The sequence below is a fragment of the Podarcis filfolensis genome, assembly GCF_964270895.1.
Source record: "Podarcis filfolensis genome assembly, chromosome: 11".
NCBI classification, from domain to species: domain Eukaryota; kingdom Metazoa; phylum Chordata; class Lepidosauria; order Squamata; family Lacertidae; genus Podarcis; species Podarcis filfolensis.
This window is the reverse complement of record NC_139613.1, coordinates 51,710,491-51,724,307: the sequence shown is the minus strand read 5'-3', so window position 1 is coordinate 51,724,307 and position 13,817 is coordinate 51,710,491. Positions and strand designations below refer to the sequence as shown.

The 13,817-nt window shown below is 41.1% G+C and overlaps 1 protein-coding gene across 2 annotated transcripts in view; it reads right to left on the bottom strand.

Annotated features, from left to right (window-relative positions):
• Positions 1-13,066, bottom strand: part of SHC3 (SHC adaptor protein 3) — a 52,513-nt gene extending 39,447 nt beyond the window's left edge. The window contains exons 1-2 of one of the 2 annotated variants that reach the window (XM_083576860.1): positions 12,934-13,066; positions 10,899-11,747 (exon numbers count right to left, since the gene is read on the bottom strand). In XM_083576860.1, the coding sequence (XP_083432986.1) occupies positions 10,899-11,420 (522 nt within the window). In that variant the 5' untranslated portion in view covers positions 11,421-11,747; positions 12,934-13,066. Of the gene's footprint in view, positions 1-10,898; positions 12,506-12,933 lie in introns of those variants that run through there. The other variant, XM_083576859.1, reaches the window with a different exon arrangement.
• Positions 13,067-13,817: the final 751 nt, after the last annotated feature.

Genomic DNA, 13,817 nt, shown 5'->3' with positions numbered 1-13,817 from the left:
CAGCCTTGGACAGGATGAAGCCTTGGAGGAGCGAAGCAAGAACAGGCCCAAGAGAAAAAATGCAAAAAGCAATATGTGTAGTAAAGAATTATTGCTGTAACAGCCAAAGCTAAAGGAAGGGATACCAGAACTGATTTGATTAGCACAGCAGAGAAAGGAAATGGTTTTACTGAACGCTGCAGCAGAAACGGATGTGTTGTTTTTTTATTAAAAAAATGAAACAAATTTGTACTTAAATATTGTACTCCACCTATCACAAGATAATACCAAGGGGGGGGGACCAAGTTCCCATAAAGAAACACCAGGATGCATTGTTTATACGCTGTGCATAGATCCCTCAGAAACCAGGACATATTTTTGAATTCTACTGCGTGGCTATGAGTCAGTGTGTGTTATTTTAGGCTCTCCTTTAAATAGCACAAAAACTGTTTGCAATTAATTGCCTGATCGATGTCTGAGGCGGTAACGTGTAGCACTGCACTTCAAACACTTCTTAAGAATGCACTATAAATAAGTGATAGCAAAACCATAATAGCAACTATTGGACAATGGTTGCGATGTAAAAGAGACGAGGGAAGAGAGATGTAAGCCTGTGCAATATTCATTTGTGCATCAGTTCGAAGTACAGTAGTTTGGATCTCGTGTCCAGGTCGCTTAAGGAAGTTGGGGGTAGACTTGGACCAATTGACCTACCTTAAGAGAACTGTAGCAAGAATTAACCAAAGAGACAATCTGCAAAACCATCTGCGTAGAAGTGACATGTAAATGGTTTGCAGTAACAACTATTCCCATCCCTCTTTGCAAAGCCTTGAAAAGCCTCTCTAGAGAGTGGGGAAGCCTTCTGAGCCCTATGGAACGAGGTGCAGGGGCTATTTTAGATGCTGGAAATTGCCTGAAATTGGATGGAGGATCACCCAGCTATCATTTCTGTAAATCCTTAGCAAAAGGAACAGCAACAATAATTTAAATAGCATCATCCGTCTATAAATTGCTTTACAAAGTAACAGGTATTGTGTTGTTGTTTTCAGAAAGACACACCTCGCTGCTTCAAGCAACTTACAATCTAATCACAAACAGCAAGCGGAAACATTGGGGGTGAATGGAAAGAATTATAGGCGCAATTGTATTAAATTATTCTGCCTGGTCACACACAGAGGTTGCTATTTGTTTTTGCACTAGCAGTTTCCGGCGATGTGGGGTGGACAATTTTCTGCTGAAAAATGTCCAGGGCTAGATTCCCACCCACCCACCCCCGCCCAGCTTAGTAACAATGAATATGTACCAGCTGTAAATACAATATTAGGCAAACTTGGTAGTTTCGAAGTTTTGGGCCTTGTTTACTAAATACAAGTAAAATAAATATGCCGAACACTCCCTGGTGTTCTCTGCTGATTCTGATGCAAACTGACCAATTTCCTATGCAAATTAGCCTTATTTCCTAGTAAACCCTCCACGAAACCCACAGGATAGAAACCAGCAGCAAAAGATCAAGCAAATATAACAAACTCACAGCTGTACGAAAAGTTTCAGATCTTAAACAGCAAGGAGGCAACCCCATAATCGCCTTTGACTGGACTTAATCATCCAGGGGTCCTTTACCTTCACCTTTACATTTGGTGATTATAATTTAAAAGCACACTACCTGCTGGAGATGTTATATCTTGTTACCGTCACCACTGATAGCCTTTCTCTCCATGAATCTGTCTAATCCCTATTTTAAAGCAGACCAAGTTGGTGTGCAAGAGCACATGGAAATGTATTCCATATTAACTCTGCTCTCTGTAAAGTGCTTCCTTTTGTCTGTTCTACATCTTCCACTGTTCAACTTCATTGGGTGACCCTAATTTCTATGATGATGATGATGATGATGAGAGAGGAAGAAAACCGCTTCTCTGTCCATTTTCTCCACACTGTGCATAGTTGTATGTATCTATCATGGTCCCCCTTGCTCAACTTTTTTCTAAACTACATAGCCCCAAACATCATCATCATCATCATCATTTTAAATATTTGTAAAATTTGTACTGTCCTTCATCTGAAGATCACAGGGTGGTTCACAACAGAAAACTACAAAATGAGAAAACAAATTATGTAACAAAACAAAAACAAACCAGTAAACCCTCCCCAAACACATTTAAAAAGCTATAGAATGTTAACCAACCAAACACCTGGTTGTAGAGAAATGTTTTCACCTGGCACCTAAAAATATGTAATGAAGGAGCCAGGCAAGACTCCCTGGGGAGGGCATTCCAAAGGCATAAGGTAATTGTTCCAGCCCCTTGATCTTTTCAACTGCCTTTTACTGCTCTTAGTCATCTCTTTTGGATATCCAGTAATGACCGCTCCCCGCTTAAAACTGGGGGCGCCCTTTGCGTGGACGCGTGCAGCCCCTAGATCTGGAGCGGCTCCAACAACATAGGCTTGGCTTTGCCTTCCCTCAGGTGGGATGCCTGGAGGTCTCCGCCTACCTCAGTCAGTCGTCCAATCCCACCTGGGGGAAGCGTTGCCAAGGAGACCAGGTCAGGTAGGGGAGGGATTACCTGCCCACACAATAGAGGGAGGATCTTACCTGGGAATCCTCACTTGGCTCCAGAGCTTCTCCCACCCTACCCACCCTCAGTTAATGTCTTATTTTACAGGTTAATTTTTCTTCACAGGTTTTGCAGGTTAACTTTTCTCCACAGGTATGCGGGCGCTGCTACGTTAAGGTCGCTGTTAAAGGGCCGGAAAGGAATTTCCCTGCATTGGCAGGTTTCGCCTTTCCCGTAGCAAAACGTCACAACTTTGGCGGTATCAGGCCTTGGGCGGAATCCTTTTGTCCATCTTCCTCTTTGCGGCGGCGATACCAGGGTTCCCCGTTAAAGGGGTTTTCTGAAGGGAGGCTTTGACCGTACGCCGAAAGGTCGTCATTGCTCTCCCCTGCGGCGGCGGCGTTACGGGGGCGGCTATCTCTGCTTGAACATATGTTCTCCAGAGCCGGCCCATCCCCCACACACACACTGGATAACCCTGATGCTCCCTAGGTCCCCGGCTGGGGACTGGGGAGGGAGAACGCCCAATGCCTGAGCCAAGGTCTACCCACATTTGAAATTTAATAAACTTGTGGCCAATTTAATCCCATAGCACGTTGTCTTGAGTCGTTATTCCACATGACGGGGGGACCGCGCGGGATCTGGGGACTCCGCCTGTCCACGCAAAGAAGACTGGACACCGTTCTCCAAGTGTAATTGCACCGTACAGTAATGGCATTATAATATTGGTCGTTTTATTTTTGATCCTTTTTCTAATATTTTCTAACATTGAATTTGCCCTTTTTGCAGCAACAATTCACTGGGTCTTCTTTGAGCTACTCTCAAAACCCCTGAGATCCCTTTCAACACAGGCTCAGGTCCCAACAGCATATATAGGAAATTTGGAACTTTTGCCCTAATACATTACACATGCTTCCGCTGAACCGCATTTGCTACTTCACTGAGTTTTGTTTGTTTAAACCACCTTGAATAGTTTGGCATCATGAGTCTTCTGTAAACTTGGCCACCTCACTTTTTAAAAAGTGGAACGACATTTATCAGTTTCCTGTCCTCAGGCACAGAGATCAATCTTAGAGACAAGCTACATTTTTGTTGTTGTTAGAAGATGAGCAACATATATATGAATCCAGTGATTTGTTAAGTTTAAGTTTGCACAATAAGGCATATTCCTTCATCTCTTATTACCAGTACTTGTCTCAGTTCTTCAAGCCTCTTCCTGAAAATATCAGTTATCTGCCCTATCTTCTTCTGTAGCAAAGACAGACACAAAGAATACATTCAGATTCTCTGCAATCTCCTTATTCTCCTTCATCGCAGCTTTAACTTGCTTGTTGTCCAGTGGTTCAACTGCCTACCTAGACACTTTCCTACTCAATTACATTAGTCAAGAAACAGTGTTTTGAATGTGTTATAAACATACAACACCAGATGGTGCTAGAGAGCAAAACAAAAATCTAAGCAATTTTCCATAGCGTTTTTTCTTTTATTATAGTGATTTAATTTCTGATGTATTTATAGTGGGGGGTTTTCCTGTGTGTAGATCCATCCCTCATTAATTTAAATATATTTTTAATAATAATAATAATGTTGGTCTTCATGTTTTAAGCAATATGTTCCTCAAATTCTCTCCCCCTTCCCTTATTGTCTGCTTGGACCAATTTCCCCAAAGTTTGTGTTTGTGATCTAGTTGAGATCCCTGCATTGCAGGGGGTTGGTCTAGATGGCCCTTGGGGTTCCTTCCAACTCTACAGTTCTATGATTCTATGATTTGGGCAAGACATTGATTTTCTGAAGGAAGCCTTCATTCCTATAATAGCTTCCTTGACTCTGCTGGTGTCCTCTTGGACTGCAGAGCAGGACTGGGGAGAATTCAACTCAGTTTATATCTAAAAATGAATCTACCTAATTCCTGCTTTCTGAAACAAGACATAAATTGAAACACAGCATTCTCTTGAAAGTCACACTTCCTTGCATGTTGCAGTATACTTCTCCAGTCAAGTAATGTATATAAAAGTGCATATACTAATGTAAGGTGTGCATAAAAATGCACATAGTCCTGAAAACAGCATACAAAAAGGCATTACAAAGAAGGGAAATTTACTTTGCAAAAATGTGTACGTTAGGGAAAAATTGCACTAAAATCCCAATGAATCATCCCTCCTGGAGAGCACATTTCCTAATCTGCACAGGTACACATTCAACCTGAGCTTTTATTATTATGATTTTGAATAACCCCATCCCCAATACTTTATGGAGAGCATTGGTTTAAAGAGGTTTAAAGACTCTCTCAAAGCAAATCTTAAAAAATGTACCGTAATATAAACACCGGCAACTGGGAAACACTGGGAAACAAGCGCTCCTGTTGGAGAACAGCCTTTACCAAAGGTGTCATGGACTTTAAAGAAGCACAAACTCAGGACAAGAAATGTGCTAAGAGGAAGGCACGCTTGGCAAACCCTCACCATGACCAACTCCCTCCTGGAAACCAACGTCCCCACTGTGGAAGGACATGTGGATCCAGAATTGACCTCCACAGTCACTTACGGACTTACTGTTAAGACCATGTTCACGGAAGACAATCTAATTTGGCCACAAGTGATCGCCAAAGAAGAAGAAGACTTTATGTGGCCCTCTGGCCATTCTTTTCAGCTTCCATTTTACCAATCCCTTCATTGTGAGGAAGCTGCCACTTTTGAAGTCAAACGCAAATTCCTTGGAAATTGTCCACTTACATATATATTGAATTTAGTAGCACAGTGGCCATGGGTGATTCAACAATACCTACATCTCACAATACAGAGCAATACAGAGGATTAATATAGAGGATTAAGTCCACGTTCACGTCCAACAACTTTTATGGTGAGCCGAGACTATCTTCCCCAACCGATTGTGAGAAGATGCAAGTCAAAGAAAATTTATAAATAGTCACTGGTAGTGATAGGAAAATCTGTTACTTTTGGTTCTTCTCAGTTTCTCATTTTTCCAATCTTAACTTCAGATCTTCACATTTCCATAACAGTTTGTGATTTCTTTTTTTAAAAAAAAAGTCTTCATGAAAATTCACCAGCATTTTAGTGTGAATTTCTCCTAAATGCTGTTTTGCTTGCAACCTAAAATGTGTCCATTTAAATGGATAATTATTTGGCCTCTGTTTTGTGCAACGGTTCTGTCATTGCTAATGTGCGTAACATTACTCACAGAGAACATTTCTAGTGATGCTCAGTAGGGTTAACATACATGTTTAGCATCCGATTAACATATTCATGCCACTTTAAAAAAAATATGTGTCATAATCAGAGATAGTGGTAATGAGAGATACTCTGCTTCAGTTCAAACTCAGCCCGGATGCTAATTTCTAACAATTATCATTGCAAACCAGGTATTGTAATTTTTCTACATCTTCTCCAGTATGGTTCATAATATATGCTAATATGCATCTCTCTCCTTTGAATTTGCCTTCAACATGATACCGTGCATCAGAAGTGGTATAATGTCTCAACAATGTGTCAGGCTTTTTAAAACCTTGGTTCTTAATAATTATATATTCCAGCTTCAGGCTGCAAGCCTATGTAGTTATGCGATTATTTATTTTGTCTGTTGACTGATTGATGTAGGGCTTTTTTTTAATCCCACTTTTCTTTAATTAAAACACAAACATCTTAGAAGACACACCAGGACCACTGAAATCAGCAAGATTTCACTTAACTGTGTAGTGATCTGCAGGTAACTTGTTTTAAAATATCTCTAATCATTTACACTAAAAGAAAGAACTAAAGCAGAAAGTTATACACACACACACAGTGCTTTTTTCTAAAAAAAAATGTTTAGGGGTACTCTCGTTTTGACTCAAGAAAATCACCATTTTATAGTTCAAATTGGGGAAAATAAATAGAGTAAATGGACAAAAGTACACAGATTTACAAAATGTTTAGGGGTATGTGTACCCCTGCGTACCCCACAGAAAAAGCATTTTGTGTGTGTGTGTGCATGCACACACATGCGCGCACACACAAACATAGATAGATAGATAGATAAGATGCCAAGCTAATTTTTATCCATTTTTCATTTAAAAGAAAGATTTGTCTCATACAATTGTGTGATTAGAAAAGTCTTAACTGCAGCTCAGGTCCAGGTCCAGTCACAGGGAACCTCACACATAACAACTGGTAGCAAACCCCCATTTTCATTATAAAGCACGTCCAACTTGTATAATCTGGTCTGCACGAACACCGGGATGTGGGTGTATGTTCAAATGAGCATTTTCATTTTCATTGACTAGGTGCCTAAAAGGTTGATTCCACGAATGGATTTCTCTTGTTCCATTTTCCCCGTTTGTGTGTTCAGACCCAGAAACCTCCCCCCTAAATAAATTCACACTTGACTCAAATTTTGGTTTTGGTTTTTGGCAGAATTTAGGCCACAACTTTATTGATTACAGAAAGTGACTGGTTGCATAGGCTCTGGTTCGACTAGCTCCCTGCCTTGCATGTAGTGCTGACCCAGGGTTCCAGGATAGGTCAGTCAAGGGTGAACATCTGGATAAGCGGAAAGCCAGGAACAGGCTATCTCCGCCACCCAAATATCCCCCTGGACTCAGGCACGGGCACAACCCCCTCACAGTGGTTGACCAAACCATCGAGTCTCTGGATTCCTTTACTGGAATACCCTTCACATAGGGATGGCGAGAGCGTTCTCCCATCCCTATCACCTGAACCAGAACCTATCCGCAACCTTGCAAGTTGTGAGGATTTGCTACACGGCAGGCGAAACCCAAATGGCAACAGCCAATCAGCCAAGTGGGGAAAATTCCTGCCGGGACCCTGTCCCAATGACAGATGACACACAACGGCATAGCAAGGTCAAGCGCAAAGCCCTAAAAATAGGGAGAGGTGGGCAGGTGGTCCAAATGAACGTGCCGAAAGAGGAAGCTCCGGGTCACGTGCATGGGTATAAATAGGTCCTTCGAACCATTTGGACTGCGTCCCATTGGCCAGATTGCACCCAGCAACAAGGGACCTACCAATCGGGTGTTGTGGCTGTCCAAATGTACCCACCCACAACGCAGGGTGTCGGTTTCCAGGTCTCACTGCAATACGTATCTTCTTCAAGGGAGGACCCGATATACACCATATGAACTAGCCTCTTGCATTGCACGGTGAATTCTGAATGTCTGCTCAGAAAATTCTAGAATTGCTTTGGTTCCTCTTACCACTGAATTGTCAGGAACTAGTGTGTCGAACTACACATTTATCAAAAAATGGTCCATTTTGCTCTGTATTGTTAGCGCTGACTTTGACGCTGTTAGCAGACACTGGAAATGAATCAGTAGATATTGGAAACGAAGGAAGATTTTCCCCGAGAAATTAGAAAGCCAACGGTGTAAAAGCTCTTATCATTTCACGGAATCAAAGGCTTGAAGGAGAACTAGAAGGGTCACGAGGTTCGGCTTCCCCTCTTTATTTGTTCTATACCTGGAACATCTGCACATCACATTTTCCCTTTACCAAATAACATTCTTTCACAGAACATAAATGTGAACTACTGAGATTGTTCCAAGGCCAAATGCCTTCCGTTTGCCACCCTTTAAACCCCAGCCTCCAGTCTCCACCCCCCAAAGAACCATACACACAATATTCAGCAACAATGCCAAGACTCCTGTAATCACCATTTCTTAGAATTTCTATCAATTTTCTATTTCCTTGGTGGAATTTACTTCGCAGACCAACTGAAGTCAAGCTATCTATGACTCCTAACAGTTAATGCCAAAGCAACAATGCTGTTTCAGCCAACAACATATTATTGTTACCTTGTTACCACACTGGTATGAATAAATCTATCCTTGAAAATGGGGGAATGACATTTGTATTTTTAAGCTTTCCACTTTAAATTGTTTTGCAAGGAACATAAAGCTCTCATACATCACCATCCAAAATCAAATACTAAACAGTATAACTATCTGTCAAAATGTTTTAAAAGCCAGGGGAATATGACCAAAGTGACTAAAAACTTTTAGAGAATGACCACCTTTTTAATCTACCATGATTATGTCTATAAATAAAGCATGGCGGACGAGACGGGCGAGGAATTATGAAAGCGTAGTTGATGAGGACGGAGCCTCATGTTGAATTCTCACCATTTCTATTGTGGATAAGAGTTTGCCATCTATTTGGCAACATTTATATCTTTCTGAAAGGAGCCACCAAAAATACTTGTAGTTTTTCTGTCACCTGTAAAATTATAGCCGTGTTGATAGTTAATAATGAACTGCCCTTTCAGTGTACCCTGCCTATGTGCCGGTTTTGAAATTTTGATTGGACATAATCTCTAAAATACAAAAATGTTTTTAACGTAAGAACTTCTATTCTCATGCGTGCGAATGCTGCACTTATAGATGAAGAGTCAGATATAATTAAGAGAAGGTATAACCTAAGAACGGCTTTCGTTAGGTGCTTTATGATCAGTAAATGAGCAATACAAAGATTTTGTCCATCCATGGCGTCATGCCTATTAGCTGGTTTTATATATATATATGTCATCATGACATGACTTACATTTAACAGTTTATATATCACTGGAATCAGTGTTGTGATGTATTTATTTCTTGCTTTCTTCTTAGTTCTCAAGTGATCCTGTAATAATCCCTAAGCCCTTGTGTTCACATCGTCTGTCTGTCGACAGTGGCCTGGTCCCCATCACCCTTTTCGAGGTGCTATAAGTGCTATAAGCTATGCATGCTTAGAACTGACACTAACCACAGCTGGGTGAGAGCCATCCTCTCAAAGGTACTATTAAAGGTACGATTAGCAGGGTTTGTTTTCTCAGCCAAAGCTCACAGGAGCTCAGTTCTGGCACCTCTTAGGTGAATGCCATTGCCATTCTAAGAGAAGAAGGAAGAAGTTCATGGTGAGCTCTGGCACCTCTTTTTCTAGAAAACGACTACTACCGCACTGGCTACTACCACTAGCAATAGTATCTTGCCAACCATAAAGCACAATATTGCACATGTTTCTGGAATCAGGTGGATTTTGTGGGCAACAAAATACTTATGAGATATGACGGAGAACAGCTAGTCTGAGGCACAGTGTCAACTTACATGCCTCCCTCATTGTCAAATAGCACACAGTATGTTCTGAAAGGTAGCGATGAAGATCTTCTTTCACCTCATGTGCTGTGGTCATTTTAATATGGGAGAGGGGAACATCGCCCTTTTTAGAGATGCTTCTTAATGAACCCACTTGTTGTAATTACCATCGTCAAACAATCCCCACACCTCTCATGTCTGCCGAAAGCACGCAGTCAAGATAGATATTTAACAAGATATTTAATACAAAATTACAACCAGTGGGACTAAGGTTAAAGGTTTGCACATTATAGCACTACTTGGAATACTGTAGCTTTTCACTTTGAAATCAACAGAGCTATCGTGAATCTCTCTCTCTCTCTCTTTCTCTCTCCCCACATATATAAAATTTTTGCTTAGTCCTTTAGGATACAACAAATTAATGTTGCTGAAAATCAGTAGAGTTACACAGCAAAGAATTTATTGTTTGGCAGAGTGATTTTTCAACCAGGTAACGGAGCACACATTGAAATCTCTAGTTGCTACAAAGTAAGCCATCAGTCTCACCATAATGTCTTACATTCTACCTGGTTAGAGTACACTTTTAAGAACACTGAAATATGTCTCAGCCATATTGGCCTAGAAATACCCTGGGATTTTTGCTCTGCACCTAAACTATCAGTGTGCTGAAAAGAAATACTGTTAAAAGTGGCTGAAAGGCTGTTATGTAAAACAAGACTGCATTTTATCTGCACCAATTGGAAAAAGAATATTCAGGTTTGCAAAATATGACAAATACTGCAAGCTGTGGCTTTTTCTCCACCAAAAACCCCAAACCACATACATACACATGCACTTGCAAATGAAACAGACACACACACACACACTGAAGATATTTCATGCTTGAAATATGGCAAAGGATAAACACAGGTTCAATATGCATAAACTCTTGCTTCTTCTATTAAACCCGACATATGAGAAATCATTATGCACAATAAACTTGCCCTATTCTGGGGGAGAGGGAAACCGAAGACTTTTGCTTTAGAAATATTCCTTTCCCACTGTTTTAAATCATGTTAACTGCCAACGAGTCAGCATGCACGCTTCCTTAATTAAAACAAATTAACGTGGATTTCTGACAACGTCTTTCTGCTCTTAACAATCTTTGCAGTGCTTCCAGAAATGAAATGTGCCAAGAGAAAACCTTCCAGCCTACCTACCTGGCTGCTGAAATAAGAAAAAGATTCCCCACCACCACCACCCTCCAATTGATTAAAACAATAGAATGGAAAATAAAACAGACCAACCTTCACAATGTACGTCACTCCAGGTCCCAGGATCTTCTCGTTCGAATGCAGCCACCCTTGGGAGACTTTGCTGGCAACGTTGCTCCCTTGATTCCAGTCTTCGCCTCCCAGGTTCATTTCCTCTGACCATGTTTTTTTCCCTGTGTTCATCTTGCTCTTGTCCTGCTGAGAAGACGGAGTGGCAGAGGCAAGGTTACATGTGTTGTCTGAAGCCTCTGCTGCCGAGCTCCCCTGCAACTTGGAGGCAGCAAGCTCCTTTACTGCAGACGAGAGGTTCTTGATACCCGAAAGGCTGCCTGAATGGGAGAGTTTCAGGTGGGACACTTTGTGCATGAGAGTGCAAATGGCGGTGGGTCCATCTTGGTCCTTCTGGAGAACCTCAGGAGAGACCAGGTACGGCGACGGTGTTGACGTTGGACCAATTGATGAGACCTTGCTGTTCATGGACAAGTTATGGATAAGATCATCAACCGATGTCACCGAATCATTCCTGAAGCGGTTATATTTGGTACGTTGAAGCATTCCCTTCTATCACGAACCTTGCATATGTTCTGACAAACCAGGGAACTCCTGTGCTAACATAGCAGGTGATCCAGAATATCAGCGATGGCTAGTGAACATTTGGCAATGGGGCAAGATAATAATAATTTTTAAGTTGCTAAGATTTTTTTTCAAGGGATTTTTGCTTAAGGTTCCATGGTCAAGCTGGGTGCAGCGATAGTTTTCTGTGCAAGAGAACGATCCCAGTCCTGCTCAGAGCTGCCAAGTCTCTCACAGCAAAAGCATGACTCACACAAATGAGAAGGACCCTTTTCAACAAAAGGCTCAGTGAACGCTGCAAATCACTTCCTGTAGGGGGAAAAATCCACCCACTTACAGCACACTACCACCAATCAATTCTCAAATTTCCTTTTCCTCTCTTAAACAGATTCTCCCCCATCTTTCCTTCCTACCCCATTTCTGCAACCAGAGGTGAGTGCCTGCAATAGTTCTAAGTATAACTGCGTTAACCTCCCCACCACCACCCGAACTACTTTTTCATTTTCATTTTCTCCCCTTCTGTCCTGTTCTGATGACTTTATACAGCATGCCTTAGTCAGGCAGGAATAAAGTAACAATTTCATGAACAACGTTCAGGCAAACCCACCAGCATACAAATACCTGGAAAGGATTCCATAATACACAGGATGGCAAATTCTGTGTGGGTTGAGAAATTTATATGGTAAATAATCTAGTCTTTTTCTTTCAGGTAAGCATTAAAGCTGTGCTGCTCTTTACCATAATTGCCACATTACAGTTTTTCTTTAAAAATCGTGATGCCATTATGCTTTTGCTTTTTTCATTTCCAAGAGGAAAAATATCTTTGGGAGGGTTTTTTAATGCAGCATTACACTAAAAACTTTTGGCTGGGTAAAAAATGCACCCATCCATGTATTTGGTGGGGGGGGGGTGAGTGTGGCAGTGGCAAGAGGCTTCTGAAACAAGGTTGCTTTTTCTCACACAATTTAATGCAAAGGAGATCTTCACTTTACCTCCCGATACTAAATTTAAATCTTGAAAGCTAAGAAATACGAGAGGATTATTCAAGAGTACTTAAGGCAATGAGCTGATGCCTCGCTTTCAAAAATGAACGTGAATACAAAAGGCAATGCTTCAATGCAGTCATAAAATACACTTACTTGAAAAGATCCTCAACTCACACACCAAATCCCCTGATTTGTTGCAGGCATGCAAAATTTAACATTAGTCTGACAACCCAATATTAACCATACACTAAAGGACTGAGGTTTGTTTAAGCAGTGTATGGATTTCAGTTACTGATGCTGCAAGAAAACAGATTCAGAATGGCACCGCAACTTTTTGAAAAGCAAATAAATAAAACTGCAACATGCAAGTCAACAAATTTCCCAGAGGGTAGCCCACACTCCTTTTTCGTACTGAAGGCTTAAGTACGGAAAAATGCATCAACGCAGTAGCATGCTTCACTGCACGTATTTTATGAGAAGAATGCATGATACATAAATGAAGGCAGCACCTCTGATCTCAGTAGCGATGAATGAAAATGTCCTATTCATTGTAAAAGCAGGTTTCTAGTGATCTGCAGAGTAGCTTTTCAGCACACTGCAAACCTGCTACAACATCCAAACTGCATTCATTCCACCCCCCCACTCCGCCCCAGCTTCCTCCTGCTACCCTAGCAACAGCAAATATACATCGTATAGATCATTTCTGGTCTTGTGTTCAGCAACAAGCCGGAATCTCTGTCATTCAGAAATGATTCCCTTCATTAGAAGTAGATTTTAAAAAAAAAAACCTGGAAAATGTGAATGGAATTCTCTGTATATCTGAATGAAAGAGCTGGCTAGCATAGCAGCATTTCTGTGAATGAAGCCTGGCCTTGCAGCCTCTGCCAGGCAATCCCTTGGATGCTAAGTATCTCAGCCAATAAGAAACAGTCTGGATGACTCATTCAACAAAGACTCTCTAAATAGTGGAATCTTCCATTTCACACACAGGTAGAATTTATATATACATATACACCAACTTCAAAAGATATAAACATGACCTTCAAATCAAAAATACACACTTGTTTACAGAAGGTATTTCAAGCAATTTTTATTTTGTTTTATTTTTTACAATGTGTATTTGAACTGTTTGGGTGATGATGTGTTTCACCCCTCAAATAGTCATTCAGTTGGTTTAGACATCCTGAGGATAGGAACGTGATCATACATACTTAGATGCCTACGAATTCACATCGCCAGGTACACTGGGCAAAATTCGGTCATGGGTCAGCTCCCTTGTAAAGAGAAGCTAGAATGTTTGGTACTTTTCAGTTTAGGGACAAAAGGTGTTTAAGGACAAAAGTGATGTTAATAAAAGGATGCTTGGTGATGAGATAATGGACAGAGAGAAGTT